The sequence below is a fragment of the Hemibagrus wyckioides genome, linkage group LG25 (assembly GCF_019097595.1).
Source record: "Hemibagrus wyckioides isolate EC202008001 linkage group LG25, SWU_Hwy_1.0, whole genome shotgun sequence".
Lineage (NCBI taxonomy): Eukaryota > Metazoa > Chordata > Actinopteri > Siluriformes > Bagridae > Hemibagrus > Hemibagrus wyckioides.
This window is the reverse complement of record NC_080734.1, coordinates 9,586,989-9,607,114: the sequence shown is the minus strand read 5'-3', so window position 1 is coordinate 9,607,114 and position 20,126 is coordinate 9,586,989. Positions and strand designations below refer to the sequence as shown.

Sequence of the window (20,126 nt, the reverse complement as noted above, 5' to 3'; positions counted from 1 at the left end):
TTATTTTATTTTAGCCACAGACAGGATTTAACTTACCTCTAGCTATAAGGCTATACTTAGTTTGTCTGTACATTATGGGTAAATATAATAATAATAATAATAATAATAATAATAATAATAATAATAATAATAATTTAAAAAACACCAAAAGAGATGAAGCTGGCTATCTAGATTTTTTTAGCACTTCAGTACTATATCGTAATTACAACTACGATAATGTGACATAGCAATTGGATGTGACCATCCAATAACAAAGTCAGCATTAGTATTATTAACATTACATATGAAGACACACAGTGGTTCTATCATTTTTTGGTTAACACACACCCTTCTGCTGCAAATCACACACTCCACCTTTCCTGTGGTGAAAAATTTGTGGATGCTGATAAGAAGGCAGAGAGGAAAGCCCAAAACAAACTTTCAGTCAGCATGCTAGATGTTAGTAATCAAGAACAATCGCGTTATTTTTCTGTTTATTTTTACCCATGGTCCCCATACGTTTGATGCACAATGCAACCCGACATCTTGAGTGAGCCTAAAGTGCAGATAACATGTTAGTACCATTATATGTGGCAGGCAGGCATTCATGGCATTCTTTCCATGTTCCCACTGAACATGTTCATGTGTTCTTTACATCAAATGTTATAATGTCCATACTTTTCTAATGAATTTTATTTATAAGTGACTCTAAAAGTTAATCAAATAAAATGAGCGAATGAATGACAAGATTTTAAAATGTTTAAATCCAAAATTGATTTCATTTCATTAACCTCTGCACAGATAAACATCACTCTAAATTACTGAATTAATGAAAATCAATAAACAATCAAAAATAAATGCTAACACTAAAAAAGAATCATTTTAGGAAGTTTTTAAGTTATTAAGGCCCATGTCACCTTACCTAGATAAGCTGTAATAATAATTTATAACTTAATGTAATATAAACAATTGTTTTTAAACAATCCCAAAATACATTATTTTTAATGAAGAAATCAATTCAATGATACAAAATAATCTGGGTGAAAAATATTATTAGTGACTCTTCATATTAGTGCTACAGTATTTTAATTTGCAGCTTTTTTACCAATAGTAGTACATGCTCAGGAGGTCAATATACAGCCCTGTTTTTTGGTGTCTGGTTTGTGTTCTTTAGATCTGTAGGCATTTTTATAGTATGTGTTACTGCATTTTTCCACATTTACACTTGATAACTAGACATGCAAAATTGCAAATGCTATTTCAGCATGGCTGATTGCTGCCATCTGAAAAGATATTGAGACAAATAATCATCAATTTGATTTTTTATAGTTGCTTTTCAAAAATCAAGGATGTTTCAAACAATACTGCAGTAATACAATACAACAATGTACTACAGGGCATGGACACACACCCGTGCATTGTTATAAGTGAGGACTTTTCCACTACATTGTTATGGTTGTGCTCTGAGATATTTTCCACAAACACTCTCATATTTTTCACCTCAGAGTTCATCTGTAATTACTGTAGACCAGGAGTTTAAATGGTCAGAGTAGGTGCAGGATTTCATTCCAGCCAAGCAGAAGCCACACCTGATCAGCAAAGTCACGATCAACAGATTAAACAAGTGGAATCAGGCATCAACAACAGTGTGCATGCTGAATATCACATGATATTTAAATACTGGTACATAACTGGACATTAAAATCCATTTAAGGTTGGCTATGAGGTGCTGATGAGACCTCTTACAAATGTGCTTTAGACTGTGTGGTTTATCTTTCAACTTTTATAAAAAAAATAATTACTGTATTCTGTTAAACTTGGTGGCATCACAAATGTGTTCAATATCACTTGCCATCAACTGGGAAACAGTTCATATTTCTGGTTATTAAAAAACATTCCACTGGTGACGATACTACCCTTCTAAAATTCATACACTAGGCGATAAAATGCATAATGCATAGTGTAAGTGCATAGTGTATAGTACATCATTTGGGACACAACTTAGGTCCACAACAGGGCTGTCCAGATTCGACTGTCCTTATCCGGAAAGGGCTGATGTAGGTGCAGGTTTTCATTCAAACCACACTTGATAGTCTTTTGAAAGATGATCAGCTGGTTAAACAGGTGGATTCAGGTTTCATTTCATTTTCATTGTCTGTACTGCTTATCCCATCTATACTCAGGTCACGGGGAGCCTGTGCCTATCTCAGGCATCATCGGGCATCAAGGCAGGATACACCCTGAGCGGAGTGCCAACCCTGGATTCAAGGTTTTGACTGTGAAATATCAAGATACAGAATCATGGCTCCTTCATAACAGCCGTTGGAGGAGGGAGGATTGTGTAACATTTTAATAGCTTCATAAAAAGTGATATATGTATATACAACATGTAGCCACCCAGTAACAGTACAAATCCATTAATAAAGCAGCTGTCACAGCATTTAGTGATCCCAAAAGAGGAAAACAAAAACACAGTTTTCTTGAAATAAAGTAGGAACAAAGCAAAGAAAATGATTAGTGTCATCTGTGTCATGATGTGCTGTATATCTGATCTACACACACCCTGTGTTCCTTTTCTTAAGACAACCGTGTGTTATACAAATACATGGAGGATGTCAGTTGCTTGGCCTGGAACAGCTCCAAAATTTCTCCAAAAGTGTCTTTTTTTTAAGTACAGCATCTGAACCAGTATTCAGCATTAAACCTAGAATGTGTATAACATCGTCTACCAACTACTACTACTGGACTACTGATCAGAAGGTGATGAGTTCGAATCCCTGGTCCACTAAGCTACCCCTGAACAACGCCCTTAATCCTCAATTGCTCAGTTTTATAAAAATAGATAAAATGTAAATCGCTCTGGATAAGGTTGTCTGCTAAATGCCAGAAATTTAAATGAAAGCCATTTTTAAATGATCAATCATTCATTAATGGCAACATACAGCAAACTTAATATTGTTTTTTGTGGATTTATTTAGTCCATTGCAGCAATTGTGTCCTATTTACTCCTGATATACCTTTCAGCTAATAGACACTACTTTCATAACAATAAGTTATTTGTAATACACTTTTAAGACTACCTTACATGAAACTGACTTGTAATTCCTGTGCAAATTTACTAATGCAAATTCATACACCAAACATGTCTAATAAGTAGAAGATATGATAAAAAATAATAATAATAATAATTTTGTTTTTTTGGCTTTACTTTACCAGTATTTTATTTCAACTGTAAAAACCATTGTAAAGTCACAAATGGTGTTTTTGCTTCAGTATGTCCCACTGCTGGATTTGGAGTGGATTCTGTGTGTCAAAAATAATATCAGTGAAAAAAGTTAAATGTTATACAGTGTATTTTTTTATGAATGTAGTTCTCCATATTTTTACACGTACACACACACACCCACACACAGTATCACTGTTTGTTTCTTTGTTGGAGCCACCAAGATTTATTCCACACGAGGTTGTTATCCTCTGTTCCACCAGCCCTACAGTGAATAATAGATGAAGTTGTTCAGTTTCCATATACTATTTGGGCAGCTGCATGTCGTACTTCCTATTGGCTATTATTCATCACACTACAATAATAGTGGCACAAATAGCACTATTCAATTGTTTAAACAATCAAATTGACTTCACATACAAACATTCAGTTAAGAGTCTTGTTGCCAAGATTTGCAAAGTGTGTTAACAAAATATTTCCTGGGATAACTGGCCATAATCCATTGATCATTAATTTATCTAAACTTTAGTGCAGCACTTGCGAAGGGATTTCCGTTTGTATACACTTCTAAAACACTTGATGGATTACATTTTAATGTGCTATTCTATTTTTATTATTTTGAAATGAATGTTAAAGTATAATTCTCACAGATGTTGAATTAATTTGTGTGTAAACTACGGTCATATGCAACCAGTATCATTGTATACAAAGCAACATTAAAGATGATGGACAGTAAAGAGAGATGGAAATGTTAATACTAATATAAACTGTAGTTTTATTAAATCCAGGTGATTATAAACCAGTTTGATTTAGTATGTAAATAATGTTTTCTTTTTTAATAATTATTTTTAATTGTTTATTTTTATCATTTATTCTTCTGCACAGGTCCACCATTGTGCCCTATTTGATAAAATGTTAGTAGTCTAGGGCACTTGAACACCCTGCATAGCAGTAGGCTTTTGAGATAATTTGCTTTAAGCCATGTTGTCTCCCGGTAAATTGTTTATGTTATTTCAGTCTTGATCCATATCTTCATGCAATCAAAATTTCCTTTCTTTTAATCTCTTCTCCTTCTAGTAAGCAAAGTAACTGAACCAATAGGGTTAAACTTCCTCCCAGGAAACTCTACTGGCTTGCATTATCATAGCCTCATACCATGACTTAAATAAATTCACAAGTCAGTGGAATTATAAAGGTCTGTTATCATTTCCAAATAAACCATAAAATGATTAAATTTGTAACTGATACCAAGACATTCAAAGAAATGCTCTTTCTACTGAGAGATTTGGCTAAAACCTTTCTATATATATATTCCTATATTGGGTAGAAAACAAAAAAGAGCTCACCCCAACACAAATAAAGAAACCTGACCAGTCTATACAAGATCATACTCTAAATAACTCTAAATGGCTAAAATACAAGAGAATTTTCCCCACACCACAAGCTCCTTGCTATAATACTTTAATTAATAAATGCACATTTATTTAAATATTGTCTGCATTATCTTATAACTGATCCATCAGAGCAACTAAAGGTCATTTTCGCAACAAAAAAATCTTTCATTTTCACTGCAAATCTTTCTCTTTTTTTTAACTTCTATTTTCTTAAAAACTCTTTTTAGGAGTTTTCATTCTCATACCAGGGAAAATGAGAGGCCTCTACAATTACATGAAAAACTTTTCTACGATTACTCTTCAGTCACTCTAAAAGCTGTTTGTGAAAACATGAACACACATGGCAGCAATCTGCTAAAGCTAATGACACTGTTGCATTACTTACTTGATTGTACTACATAGTGGAAACTTGCCATAATACTTTAGCAGTTTTAACCCTGTGAACCTAACAGGATTTCTGCATGAATGGATCCTAATCTGTCTTATTTAACCTACATTAACATACACCATTTTACAGTGGCAATGTCTTCATTTGTGTCAATTATCAGGGTCATTAATAATAATAAAAAAAACACATGAAACCATATATTTTTTCCAACCGAACTTTTCTTGTGCCTGCCTTTCTTGTACCATTCGTGAGTAGAATTTCAGAAGGGATGTAAACAGCAATGAGCCTTCAAGTCACATCACTGCACTGGTGTTCCTGAAAGCTTTAGATTTAGATTAAGTTGAGGTTAAACGTAGGAAAGGAGGATCAGTGACTACTCAATTAAGTTAAAAGTATAATGAGTCTTGCTCTGACAGCCATCTTCAGATGCTGATGCAGATTTTTGTTTACATGCTAAATTAAATATGGCATCTGCACTTTAACAAATGGGGGCCAGAGACAACTGAAAGTACATGCTGGGCTTGTGTATTCAAGTGTTTCCATTTAACATGCTCAGAAGGTGTTGAAAACACAAGTTATACAACTAGGAGCTAAGAGATATATAAATGAGAAACTGAAAAGCTGTATATAAGGTTATTTGGGTGGTGGATCATCCTAAGCACAGCAGTAGCACTGATAAGATAGCTCGTGTTATGAGTGTAAAAAAAGGAGTAAGGTGTAAGAAGGATGATGTGTTTAATAAAGCGAGGTCTGCTTATACCACAATATACATTACCATGTTAGTGTCAGTTTTTTTCTCCTGAGATGCCTGTTTTCTTCTCTATGTGCAGCAAGTGACTCATTTTTAAACCAGAGATGACTGTCTGATGACTATATTTATATTTTGCTAATTATTTTAAGTATGTAATCTTCTATGTTCTTTTTGTTTTATCATTAATTTGAAAATTACTTTGGGGTGATGTTTCAGTGCTGTGCTGTGCTGCAGAGGACACTCCCTCTTTTGTTTTGTTTTTTTAAGCAGACTTCAGTAGGAGGTGTGACCACCTTCTTCTTTCCAGCGTCTGTCATTGGTCGTCCTCAAACCTGCAGCCAATTTAAACTCAGACATCACTCTGAGACCCCTCTCACAACACATGCACTACTGCAGATAGTGAGGAAGTGTGAAGCAGGAGAGATAGGGCTGAACCATGCCGGCGTATTCAACCAACATGAAGCTGAAATTTCCAATTTTGGCCTTGTCGCTGGAGATCATCACCATCATCCTGTACGGCGTGTTTGTGGTGTATGATGACGTAAACGGCCATTCTACAGGTCATAACACTAAAAATCAAACTCATGAGGAAAACCCAGTCTCTCTCTACCCTAGTAAGTACCCATGCATATTGTACTGCATACTGTATCTGAAAGATCAATACAGTTAACTATAGATAGATAAATGTACATATTATCACATAACTAAATATAGAATATAATAGATTCAAATCTACTTATGTTATTGACTTTCTGTAACATTCCTGAAAACAGTAATGTAAGTAATGTAACAGGTGCTAAATAAGGCAATAGTCAACAGACAGATGATGTGTTGTAGTATGAATATACATTGTATTGCCTCTATAGTTTATATCATTGCATGTAAACTGAAATCAGGATAATGTCAAGTTCATTAAAACTCCAACAGCAAGTTAACAGACTGTAAAAAAGATTATAATGTTATATGTTATTGGATGAGAAATGGAAAGAATACTTTATTTTGGAGAATAAAACAGAGATTAGTTGAGTGGATTCATAACAACCAACACTAACAGTTAAATTGACTTTATTACACAAAAATGCATTTTAATAACCTCCTCTATATTGTTTGTGTGTGTGTGTGAGTGTGTGTGTGTGTGTGTGTGTGTGTGTGAGACAGAGACAAAAAGTGGAGTGAAATACAGAGTGCGTTATTCATAAAAATCATAAAACATCCATATTTGTTCATAGGTCTATGTAAAGTGGTCTAAAAGTGAGAAAGTCTATGTAAAGTGGTAAAAGTATCTTTAAAAGATAACTTTATTGACACACAAATAATAAAAGTATATTAATAATTAAAGTATATTAAACCTGATTTGAGAGCTTTGCATTAAGACTTTGTGCTGTTTTAAAACCACATGAAAACTTCCAGATGATTGTTATGTATTTATTTTACCAGTGAATTCTGTCTGTGGGATTCAGCAAGCCAGCTGAAATTGGTGTGCATCAGTAATGCAATATTCAAACTGTAAAAGCGTGCAGTCATTGATGGTCGAGTGCAGGTCAGCGGTTGAGAGCAGATGGAGAGATGATGAGGATTTAATGGAGATGTTCAGCACGCAAACTTAACTCACGCACGCAAGAAATAGGAGAAGCTGCATTCCCAACCTGTCAGGGGGGGATTAAGAGGGAGATAGAAAAGAGAGAGAGAGAGAGAGATCCCTTGACCAATCTGGCTTGATTTATTGGCCCATAAAAACACAATAATTCATGTATGTTTGGTGTGTGTCCCTGATTTAGCAACCATAATATACATCTTTTGAGGGAAAATATACATATACAATATCATATAAAAAAAATATAAAATACACATCTTTTAAATGGGAAAAAAAGAAAAATACAAAGAGACAAACATAGAACCAGAATAAGAGACATAGAAATATAACAAATAGGAAAATGGGGGAAAAAGAAAGAAAGAAAAATACACTAAGGTGGATCACTTCAAGATGTTATGTTCTATAGAGCTTTACATTTATTTTCACTTAAGCTGTGAGCTCCATGGTTGAAGAATGAGCTAAATCTACCTGAGCATCTACATCTACATCATGCACATGCATCATGTTTTCGTATTTGGCTGTATAACTGATACCAGCTCCTTTTTTTTTTCTTATAGTTACATTTCAGTAGTTCCAAATCTCTCATTTGCTAACCATCAAAGGTGATGTTTGATCTTTGGGTCAACTGCAAGAATAAACAAAAAATGAGCCTGAATTTTGAGTGCAGAATTTATTCAGTGTGCTGGGATTTATGTTAGGTTAGGTTTTTCATGGACACTACAAAACAAGTCACACTAGACAAGAGCATTTGGCAAATGCTGCAAATGTAAATGTGAGCATGCACATTTACCAGTGCTTTACATGACCCCACACATACAATTCACAGAGGTAGGAAGAAGCCGGAGAATCCAGAGGAAATCTAAATGAAGAGAACACAAACAATACTGCACACATTAACACATTAACTTGAGCTCAGGATTGAAATGGAGACCATGAAGCATGATGGAAAAGAGAAAAAGACAGAGAAATATAAGAAAGAAAGAAAGAAAGAAAGAAAGAAAGAAAGAAAGAAAGAAAGAAAGAAAGAAAGAAAGAAAGAAAGAAAGATAAGAGAGGGAAGGGAGGGAAAGGACGGAAAGGAGGAGAGGTTAGAAAAGGCGAAAAATTAAAATGGGGGAGCAGAAAGAAAAGAATTATAGAGACATTTAGAACATATAAAGCAGTGTTTATCAGTTGTTGTTTGTCATGATTCTTTTCAAAGTATATGTAGTAAATGTGTAGCAAATTGCTGTGCTTTCTGACCAGCTATAAATTGCGTCATTTTGGGTTGTTTTTTTATCTTTACTATACAGTTACAGCTCTAAGGGCGGGAAGGGTGTGAGTGAGCGAGATTATCTTGCACGTCACATCTGAGCTCTGAAACTTTCCATTTCTGTAGTGAAGTCATCATTATACAGTCTCACATTAGCTTACAGATTCACTGAGAATTTCAGAACCCTTAGAATAGTGCATTACTATAATGATGTCCAATATAAAATCAGAACATGTCTATGGTAATACTGTTCGTGTAGATTATAGCACACTAACTCATGAAGAACTTTCTCATCAGTCATTAACATCGTGTGAAACCAGAAAATTTGCTTGTTTCCTTCATTTTGAAAAGAATGATATGAAGAAAAGTGAAGAATCCAAGTGTTGGGGGAGTTGAGGAGCCAGATGTTTTAGCAGTCTGGGAAAATCTTACAAATCAATCTCTTTGGACTGAGGTCAAATGTAGCATGATTACAGTTTCAAAGAAATAAAAACAAACCGAGGAATGCGGCTTTCGAAAAGCACACACCCATACAAGGATAAGTGTTGTCATCAAGCAGCAAATTAGTGCTGATAGAAGGTAATTGAGCTGCTCTACAGATTCAGCGGCATTAAAAAGAACCCTTCTTCCTATTTGCCAACAAGCCTTTGAGATTTTTGTCAGGAGTTATTTTATGGACAGCAAATGAAAGATTTGCAAAGTTTGAATTATACTGAAACTCTTACTTATCTTACTGATTCCCATGCTAGGCCTTAATTGCCGATTTTGTCCACATTCAGTGAACCTAATGTAATCCATGTTGGAGCATCTACATGATTATCTGGTACTGGATGGATAAAACTTCTCACGCCTTTATACATCCATTTAAAAGCATAATGCATGACCTAATCTAGGCTTATGTTAAATTACAGTTTGAGATTTAATTGTCTTCACTTATTAAAATACACTAAGGTGGATCACTTCAAGATGTTATGTTCTATGGAGCTTTACATTTATTTTCACTTCACTTCACTTTTCACAAGCTGTGAGCTCCATGGTTGAAGAATGAGCTAAATCTACCTGAGCATCTACATCTACATCATGCACATGCATCATGTTTTCGTATTTGGCTGTATAACTGATACCAGCTCCTTTTTTTTTCTTATAGTTACATTTCAGTAGTTCCAAATCTCTCATTTGCTAACCATCAAAGGTGATGTTTGATCTTTGGGTCAACTGCAAGAATAAACAAAAAATGAGCCTGAATTTTGAGTGCAGAATTTATTCAGTGTGCTGGGATTTATGTTAGGTTAGGTTTTTCATGGACACTACAAAACAAGTCACACTAGACAAGAGCATTTGGCAAATGCTGCAAATGTAAATGTGAGCATGCACATTTACCAGTGCTTTACATGACCCCACACATACAATTCACAGAGGTAGGAAGAAGCCGGAGAATCCAGAGGAAATCTAAATGAAGAGAACACAAACAATACTGCACACATTAACACATTAACTTGAGCTCAGGATTGAAATGGAGACCATGAAGCATGATGGAAAAGAGAAAAAGACAGAGAAATATAAGAAAGAAAGAAAGAAAGAAAGAAAGAAAGAAAGAAAGAAAGAAAGAAAGAAAGAAAGAAAGAAAGAAAGAAAGAAAGAAAGAAAGAAAGACCTGCTGTGCCATGGCAACTGGAATTATATTTAGAATTATTATTAGTAGTAGTAGTAGTGTTAATAGTTAAAATAGCAATAGCAACTCAGATGCCCCTCTGAAATACAGAAACTTTCAACAATTGCCTAATGGAACCAGGTCCAATAAGTCATTGAACTTGGTTCAGTACTAATATTAGTTACTGTGCATTAGACTGACCAGTTAATAAACTCTGGACAGTTCTTCAGTGTGGCACCAACCTAAAGATATCTCTTGGATTTATGATAAGAATTCTGGCATTTGTGAAGCCGTCTTTTTTCCTGTTTAGTCTGTGCTTCTATCTTAGCGTAAACATCCCTGAGCTGTTTTTGTGAAAATGCCATAGATCCACAAGGGGCAGTCAAAGACTTCCACAGTACTACATGTTCACATTATCTTCCATTCATTCATCTTCAATAACCATTTTGTCCTGGTTAGCCGTGCAGTGAATCCAGAGCCTATCCTGTTAACACTGGGAAAACACCTGGAATGAGATTCCAGTCCACCACACACACACACACACATACACACACACATATTAAATATATTATGTTCCAAGGTAAGCAAACTATTTAGTATGTGGACATTGTAGGCAGTTTGTCTTATGCTAAACAGTCTAAACTAAACCAGAAGCAACATCAAGCACCAAACATATCTAAACATAGCTAAGTGACTACATTTGAGGTAAATGGATAATACCATTATACCATTATATACCATTATATATTAATACCATTAATAGCATTTTTGGTCAATCTATGTCATTTACAGAAATGCCTTGTCCAAAATTGCTTCAGACACCGCCAGTGTTCATTACCATAGGCTACATTCTGTAAATAAATAGTAAAAAAAAAAAACTGCATGAGGACAACATACAACACCCAAGCTTAGACATAGTACATAGTCACCCACAGGAATATGAGCAGAACAAACAAACAGACAGCCAGTAGTCAACAAAGAAATGTGTGCAGGTTGTTTCCACTCAGCATTCTGACTGTTGACCTTAAAATGTGAGGAGAAAGCTCTGAGCACTTTGATCCTGGATAGATTTTCCAGATGTGCTACCTACAGTAAAGCACAGACTCTGATTACGTGCAGAGTTTAATGGCTTCCTCCAGCAGAATTCAAGTGGAAGGGTTGGAAGGTTTTTTAGAGGAAGTGTGGCGTCTGTGTACAACAGATATTAAATGTCAACACACTCCTGTTAAAATAGCAGGTTTATGTAATGGAAAAATATTATACCAAAAACTGAAGAGCAATCAGAAAAACTTAAAAGAAAACACACACACACACACACACAAACAATCAGGGTGAAAAAGTTGTACACCCCTAAACTAATACTTTAGGTTGAATAACCTTTTGATTTTATTACCATCAGCAGATTATTATTTAATAAATAAGCCAAGGCTAGACTGAGCACTATGGCAGCTCTTTAATCTGCTTTCTGTTTTCTACGTTTAAGTGTTTCAGGATGTGCATGTGATGATCTTCATCGGTTTCGGCTTCCTCATGACCTTCCTCAAGCGGTACAGCTTCAGCAGCGTGGGCATCAACCTGTTGCTCGCTGCCTTTGGCCTTCAGTGGGGTTTACTGCTGCAAAATATCTGGCACTTGGAAGATGGAAAAATTAGGGTTTCAATCTATAGGTAAATTCATCTCTATTTATCTATAGCAAGGGTGTCAAACTCAACAGAAGTGTTGTCTAAATGTAACATGAAACAATTTCTGCAGTAAATTGCACTCGAAGAGCTGTTTGCTTTTTTTTTTTTTACTTTTCTTTAACCGAACCTTTTCATATTGATATGATCTGTATGAAGTTTACTTTTTAGCATAATGTTCCAAGAAAGCATGAGTGAATGTTTGTAGGATTAGTTTAGAATTATCTTGTCTTCAGCAGATGAACAGAATTGGAATTGATCCAAGCAAGGTTAAGGTTCTTCATCAGCTTCCTTCCTGTTTGAAGGATATTTGAAGGGTAGTTCAAGCATGTAAATACTGTAGGTAACTAGTTGATGCAGTTGGCATCACATACTACTTGTTTTAAATAAAAATACTTGTCAACTTATGACACCCTATGATAGCATTTAAGGATATGGTTTAAACCAAAGATATTAAATCAAAGACATAAAAAAGAGAAGTCTATATACACAAAGCAGCATTGTTTAGTGTTGTTATACAATCTTTAGTATTGGTTATACAGATTAAAGAAAAACATTTATTGAGGCAATAGCAGCAGAAGAATCCAGGAAGTAACTCTATTCGTCAACTAGATATAAAATTCAAGAAGTGTTCTTCACTGTTGAAGGTTGTAGTGAAATCAGTGGATATGGTTTAGGTATGGATGGATAGATGGATGGATGAATAAATGTTGCATAAGTAACTGATCTATATTAAATTGAATTAAATGTTCATTTTGACTTTCCTATCTTCTGCTTTTCCTCTAGAATGATTAATGCAGATTTCAGCACAGCGACAGTGCTCATCTCATTCGGTGCAGTTTTGGGAAAGACAAGCCCAGTGCAGCTGCTCGTCATGACCCTGCTGGAAATCACCATGTTCTGCATTAATGAACACATTGTTAATGAATTCCTGAATGTATGTATTAATAATTTTTTTATCCCTTCATTAAGTCAAGTTGTATTATCGTCCTAATCATTTACTTTCATGTGACATATGATGGCGTCTCCAGGATCACTACACAATACATGAGACTGTAAATGCCTACAAGCAGAAAGGCAGGGGTACGAGGAAGTTGTGTTAAAGCAGGAGTTATCCCAAATAAAATGCATGACTTTTCCATAGAGGGCTAGGAATTATTATCCTAATTATACTTCAAGCCTTTATTTTTACAAAACAGCAATAATTATATCAATCTAATATTTTATTTTGAACTTGAAATATGGATTTCAAGTGGTCTCATTAAGAGACCAAGTTCGCATTCACCAAACCTGAACTGACTAGAACTTTTAATGCAACAGTTGATTTAATGTGCAGTCGTACTTACTTAAGCTTAATGAAAAAAAGCTTAATGAAACTTTAATTTTAATACTTTTTAGGTTGAACGAAAGAGAAAGACATTATATACATTGCTGCAGAGGTACAAAAGCTTAGAGTCATGTAGATATGTTTCTTTGTGTCCAGGCATCTGATATTGGTGCTTCTATGACCATCCATGCGTTTGGAGCTTACTTTGGTCTTGCTGTTGCTCGTATGCTTTATCGCCCAGGACTTCGCAATGGCCATGACAACGAGGGATCTGTTTATCACTCTGATATGTTCGCCATGATTGGTACATCTACATTACAGCATCTGTTTTATGTCATCCTACAAAACAAAACAGACAAAGCAGCTTCACTGCACCATTGCATTCATTTTCTATTAATTTACGAAAAGATATTCCCTCGGTTGGCATTTTGATGATGGTAGCGGGGAGCATTTTATAACCTGTCACTCCCTTAGATGTTCAGGTGGGTTGAGATATGGTGACTGTGAAGGTCACAGCACATGATTTACTTTATTTTCATCCTCATCAAACACAGGAAGTCATAGTGCCCTGCAGATATGGGTGGGGTCAGCCTGGAAAAGACCAATCCTGTCAGAAATGTTTCATTAAATATTCATCATTCATATGCATACTGTACATAGCTGTATACTCATTTTAATCATTATAGATAGTTAGAGAGAGAGAGAGAGGAGAGAGAGAGAGAGAAAGAGAGAGAGAGATCGTATATTCATCATCTGGATGTAATGTAAAAGCAAGATCCTGTGTATTGATCCCCAACATTTATGCTTCTAATCAAGGTAAAAGATTAGGCAGAATATGTGTATACGCATAATTTTGGGCTTCATGGTGTTTTCATCTTCATGGCTAAATCTGATTTTTGTGATCTTTGCATACTGTTATACAATAATTCATTTATTCTTTAAGTCATCAATCAACAAAAAAATTCTATTGGAATAAATAGTGTCAATGTGTTGTATTTGTCTCTAGGTACTGTCTATCTGTGGATGTTCTGGCCAAGTTTTAACTCTGCTATTGCTGAACCTGGAGCTCCACAGCTCACTGCCATCATTAATACTTATTTCTCTCTGGCTGCCTGTGCGCTTGCTGCCTATGCTACCTCCAGCCTAGTAGAGAAGAAAGGCAAACTGGACATGGTGAGACAAAGTAGAAATCTCGTCATTTTGGTGATTCATTTTAGTAAATGAATTGATCTACCTTGTCAATTTGACAGTTAGATGCTTAGCTTAGAGAATGTTTAGAAGGAGGCAGGTTTGGGATTAGACTTCTGTAGTCTCTAAGCAGCTCAGCAACTATAAAAGCATGACAGGAAAAATTAATACATTCATATTTTTGAGTTAAGAGTTTCGATCCACTTACAAAACTTCAAAAAAGTTCTCCTAGAGAACATGTAAGCATAATAATTTCAGAGAAGAAAATGGTAGCATCATGAAACATCTGAAAAAAGTATTTTTTGCAAAGCTATAATTACCATCACAGTAAAATGGAAAGTGCTTGCAAAATTGTAAGAGCTAGGAAATGTAACTATGTTTTCACAGTAGTTATGTGAAAGCCTCAATCTTAATGAGTGCTTGAATTACTTTCATGCTTTTGATTAAAAAAAACCCACACAAATCTCTGAGGATGTATCATGAACGTATAATATTTAAGTGTTTGATAATATACCTAAATATTATATCATAACAGTGCATATTACGATTTAACATGCCAGTTTTGGTCATGCCTGGATGATTAAACGTGCCACTTTTCTTTCACAGGTTCACATCCAGAATGCAACTCTGGCCGGTGGAGTTGCCGTGGGAACGTGCGCTGATATGAGCATTGGGCCATTTGGAGCCATGTTGATCGGTGTCATTGCCGGAATCATCTCTACTCTCGGTTTTAAATTCCTCAGTGTAAGCACTTGAATATTACAAGTATCACATTTTAGTTGATGGTAAAATGCAGTAAAACATAAAACACTGATTTAGCCATATATCATAACAGTATATTTATTGATATTAAAGGATATAAGGATTGATATCCTTGTTATTCTCTTGTTTCTTTGCCTGTAGCCTATCCTTGCATCACACTTGGGAATTCAGGACACATGTGGGGTGCATAACCTTCATGGCATGCCTGGGATTTTGGGTGGTCTGGCCGGCATTGTAGCAGCAGCACTCGGCAAAAAAGCAGGGTAAGACTGGCACAGAAACACACACAGCATTTTCCGAACAATAAGGAAATTTAATCTTAATCTAAGGAAGAACAGGGCCTGGGAATTGCTCGAGATAACACACTGACCACAAGTGAATTATCAGCATTTTGAATCATTTTTATCATTTTTATTTCTTTATTATTACTTTCAGAAAACAGGAGAGCACAGCTTACTCTCTTGACCCATGTGACATGAAATTCCACCTTATCAATCCCCCGTGTTCTTTCCCATACAAATGAGTGGATGTTTTCACCAGGCTCATTTTATTCCCTTGTGGTCACATTCCTTCTGATTTGTTACAGCCTAAACATGAAATTCACTTGAAATCAGTTGTCCTGTTTCTTGTGTTTGACAATAAACTTTTTTTTTTATTTGAACTGTCAGCTCCAGATCTTAAAAATTTACAGCACTGTTCTAGTGCAACACTACCAGGACAAACACTAAACTAAACCTCTCTTGTAGAGGTAGCAGAAGTGAAATGAATCAAGAGAGAGAATGATTTACCAGTACAGGAAACAGACACTAAATACACAAAATTAGAAACCAAAAATTGTCAGACAGACATAGAGAATTTGCCGATGAGTTCGGACCATTGTCCGGATTTCAAATCAGTGTTCTTGGTGCTAAAATGAAACATTCTGGAGGGAGAGTATTTCTGTATAAATTTATTTATATATGCATTATAACATACAAGAAGAAGCATTGTTCTCTCTCATTAAAAATGAATGCTCTCTGGTAGCTCTGTCACTGTGAGTCACTGTATGTGTGAATGTATGTAATGAATGTAATTGATTGATATTGCTGCTGTTGATCAGCCACCAGCAACATGATTACAGACCAGCATATAGTTTTAATGCTGTGAGAATTGTTCTCTCTCTCTCTCTCTCTCTCTCTCTCTCTCATTGTTCTTGTGTTCATATATTAGCATTACCATTATCTTAATTGTGTATGTATCTTTTCCTTTCCTCTCTTTAGCACTAGTCCTGCTTTTCAGGCTGCTGCTTTAGGTTCATCTCTTGGTTTTGCCCTCATCGGAGGAGCCATCACAGGTGTGTACACACAGGTTTTAAGAGTTTATCTGCCTTCATAACCACCGTTTACAAAAACCTAAATAACTAAAATTGTAATGAAAACCTAAAATATGTCTGTAACTCAGTGTTCTCACATTTTTACACTTAGAAGGATTCAGATTATATGAACTTGTACTCAACACATATAACATATAAAAGCTATAATATATTTTATGATTTACATCTGAGCACATGCTGTGTTAATAGGGCTCAAATAATAAAGTATCTAACTTCCCCACACTTCAAATGTAGCTCAGATAGAACTACAGCTCAGACAGCACATGTTCAGATCAGATAGAACATGTTTGAGGATTAAAGTCTACAATCGGATGTGCTGGAACTGCAAATCTAATGTAGCTAGCATGAAAGAAGAGCTTATACACTCCAGCTTAGCATTCTTCAAATTACAAAATCATCACTGCTTCACTTCACCACTTTGCAGACTATTTTACATAAGCGGTCACATCAGTATTGTAATTGTATACCATGCAGTTTACATTATACTAAACTGGAGGTGATAAGCCTCCTCCTTTGATGTACTATTAGCATATACAGTATGTAGCCGTGTGTTGTGTGTGCAGGGAGATGAAATACACAAAATAAATTCACTTGATTTGATTTGGTGCTACAGGTTTTATACTGAAGCTGCCATTTTTGGGACAGCCACCTGATCAGAACTGCTTTGATGACTCTCTCTACTGGGAGGTGAGAACCTATAAAAACTGACTGGTCCTTGTATATGTGAATAAAAAGGTGATGGCGTGTTGGTTTCTAGAGTTCCTAGGATAGGCTTTGGATCCACTGCAACTCTGACCTGGACAAAACAGTTAATGAAAATGAATAGATGGATGGATGGATGGATGGAAAGAAACCCTTTTAATCAGTAGAAATAAAAAGAAATAGAGCAGCAAGAAATCCCTTTTAATCAGATTTTTATTTTATTAGTGTTCAGTGATCAGCACAAACACATACTAGACTGTAGATTGTTTGTAGACCATGGTTTAATAACCACTGCTTGGGCTGGAGGTTTAATTCCCACTCCCTCCCTGTATGCTAAATGGGTGTTCTGGGGCTTCAGGGGTTTCCTGTGGATAACCAAATTTCCTCCACCCTGCTGTAGGTTGATTGGCATCCCGAAATTGTTCATAGTGTGTGAGTGTGTGTTTCATTGTGCCTGTGATGAGTTGGCACCCCGTCCAGGGTGTCCCCCACCTTGGCCCATGGGATAGACTCCAGGTTCCCAGTGACCTTGTGTACAAAAACCGCTACAGAATACTAATAGATTGATCTTTCCATCTAAACAGTAGAAACAGTAGAAATCTTTAAAGACTACAGGATTTCTGTATCCTTATTCTCTTGTTACTATTTGATTGTTTTTTCTGCTTTGTTTATCTGCAGGTACCTGAGGAAGAGGAGGCTGGAGAAAGTCTTACTCACACTGATCACTCTAAGAACAAAGCAGAGGTTTAAATCTCTGACTCTTGTGCTCTTCTTACATAACTCAAATCCAAAATCCACAACCAGCTCAGGGAACTTGAACAATATTGGTAATAATAAGCAGCTCAAACAAACTCTAGTCTCCAAAGCAACTTGCAGTCATGTCTATGTGTACAAGGACGTTTTTGAGTATTTCCCTCATGACCGGGAAACATCTGAAGGTGAAACCCATTTAAATATGGATGCTCCTCACCAGACCCCAGCTACATCATAATTAATACCAGCACTGAGTTACATCAACAATGAATTGGTGCATGATGTCTATCAATCATGTATTCAAAGACAAGAGTAAATGGATATCAAAATGTCTGTGTGCACGTCACCAAATCAGAACTCAATCACACATCTGAGCCATTTTGTTCACGTGTCCTACTAGAGACCTGGGATTTGAGTTGGTTACTAGCACAGAAACCTAACAAATGAGCAACCAGTGCTGAGTAATTAACCCATACACACATCTGTCCCTGCATTCTTTCACTAAACACTTCTTCATCATCCCCAGATCCAGCACTTACAACCTGAGGACGATTATGCAGCATTTCTTTTTTAAAAAGATAACAATTTATAGGACGTATTTATGACAACAAATTTTGAAAGCAGCTACTTAATCACTGATTACACATAATGTGATATCTTAACTTCTAAGCCTGACATTTTGTGCCTTTCTGCAACTTAACTGAGATTGGTCTATGTAAAAACAGTCTGTTTGCATGCTTTACTATTTTATTTTCTTTATTCTTTATTCCTTTTCATGTGTGACACAGTCAGTCGTTTTTTTCTGCTTGTTTTAGCATCAGGTTCAGATCATCAAAATTGTTTTTTTGTAACTATTACAGCAACTATTGAACGCTAACAGAGTTTGGTCACATGGCATCATTTATGCACCTAAATCCAATCCTAATGTAGTGTGTCCTTACCAAAATAAAGGAGTTGGAATGATAAAAGTCAAAAAGTTAAGCAATCTGTTAGGAGCGTTGATGCACATCTGTTGAAATGAAATATTATAACATCACAACAATTTGAATAATAATGATTTGAAACACTTGTTAGTGAACTCAGATGCTTGGTCCTGACTGTGCATTAAAACTTCACAGAAAGGTGACTGACTTGTATGATTTAAGCACTGTGTGTGTGTGTGTGTGTGTGTGTGTGTGTTAATATAGTATACTCAGCATAGATAGGTAGCTTGGCAGCATCACGAAATAGTATAAGAAGTCTAAAAATGTAACAAACTTAGTATTTCATAAATAAATGTTTTTTATACTACTTTCCTACATTACTCAGAGTATGGTTTTGTGTTCAATATGAAATAAAGTGGACATGACGTTATGGGACGTAAACAGGACATGACGTTATGGGAAAAGAATCAGTGGTGGTGTGATGTGGTGTGATGAGAAGCTGATAACAGCATGTCACACAGCGTTTGTAATAAACAGGGAGTTTAAGTGTGATGATCCAGGTGCGGGAGGATTAATAACAATATCCACAATCCAAATAATCCAGAAAATTTCAGAGATGAAATGAGCAAAAGAAAAGAGGAGTGAAAAAGCAAAACAAGGGTCCAACATGATCAGGCTGGGAATAAAAAGACTCAGATCTTGCGTGACAGAGATCTAAAAGCAAGGCTTTGCAATTAACATAAGATGTGGTTGAAAGCTGGTGATAAATTGTGTGATAAATAAGGGTCTCTAAAATGAACGTTTCAGCTTAACATGCATTTACGAGAGAGCTGCATGTAGGTGTATTTCACTCTCTCAGGCTCTCAATGGAAAACAGTGGAATCGTGAATGCTCGAGTTACAGCAGATCCTCACCAACACCAGAACACTCTACCTGCTACAAAGACAGTGGAAGCAAACATACAAGCACCACACATACACTGACGCAAAAACAGGGAGTTGAGGTACACACCCTGGACAGAATACAGGCATAGCAGGACTTCACAGACCTCAGACAGAATTTATAGCCATCTTATTGATCTGTGGTAGGCATCTTCCCTTTTTAACCTTGTAGATTATTACACCACTAATAAGTGATCATCTTCTTGTTCGTTTTTAAAATCACACAAAACTTCTCATAACTTTTCTA

The 20,126-nt window shown here is 35.8% G+C and overlaps 1 protein-coding gene across 1 annotated transcript; it reads left to right on the top strand.

Moving 5' to 3' along the window:
* Positions 1 to 6,098: 6,098 nt before the first annotated feature.
* Positions 6,099 to 18,991, top strand: rhag (Rh associated glycoprotein). The gene is made up of 10 exons (XM_058378873.1): positions 6,099 to 6,349; positions 11,716 to 11,899; positions 12,698 to 12,848; positions 13,395 to 13,542; positions 14,245 to 14,411; positions 15,033 to 15,170; positions 15,330 to 15,451; positions 16,448 to 16,521; positions 17,174 to 17,247; positions 17,941 to 18,991. The coding sequence occupies exons 1-10, from the start codon at positions 6,172 to 6,174 to the stop codon at positions 18,010 to 18,012; spliced, it is 1,308 nt and encodes a 435-aa protein (XP_058234856.1). The 5' UTR covers positions 6,099 to 6,171; the 3' UTR covers positions 18,013 to 18,991.
* Positions 18,992 to 20,126: the final 1,135 nt, after the last annotated feature.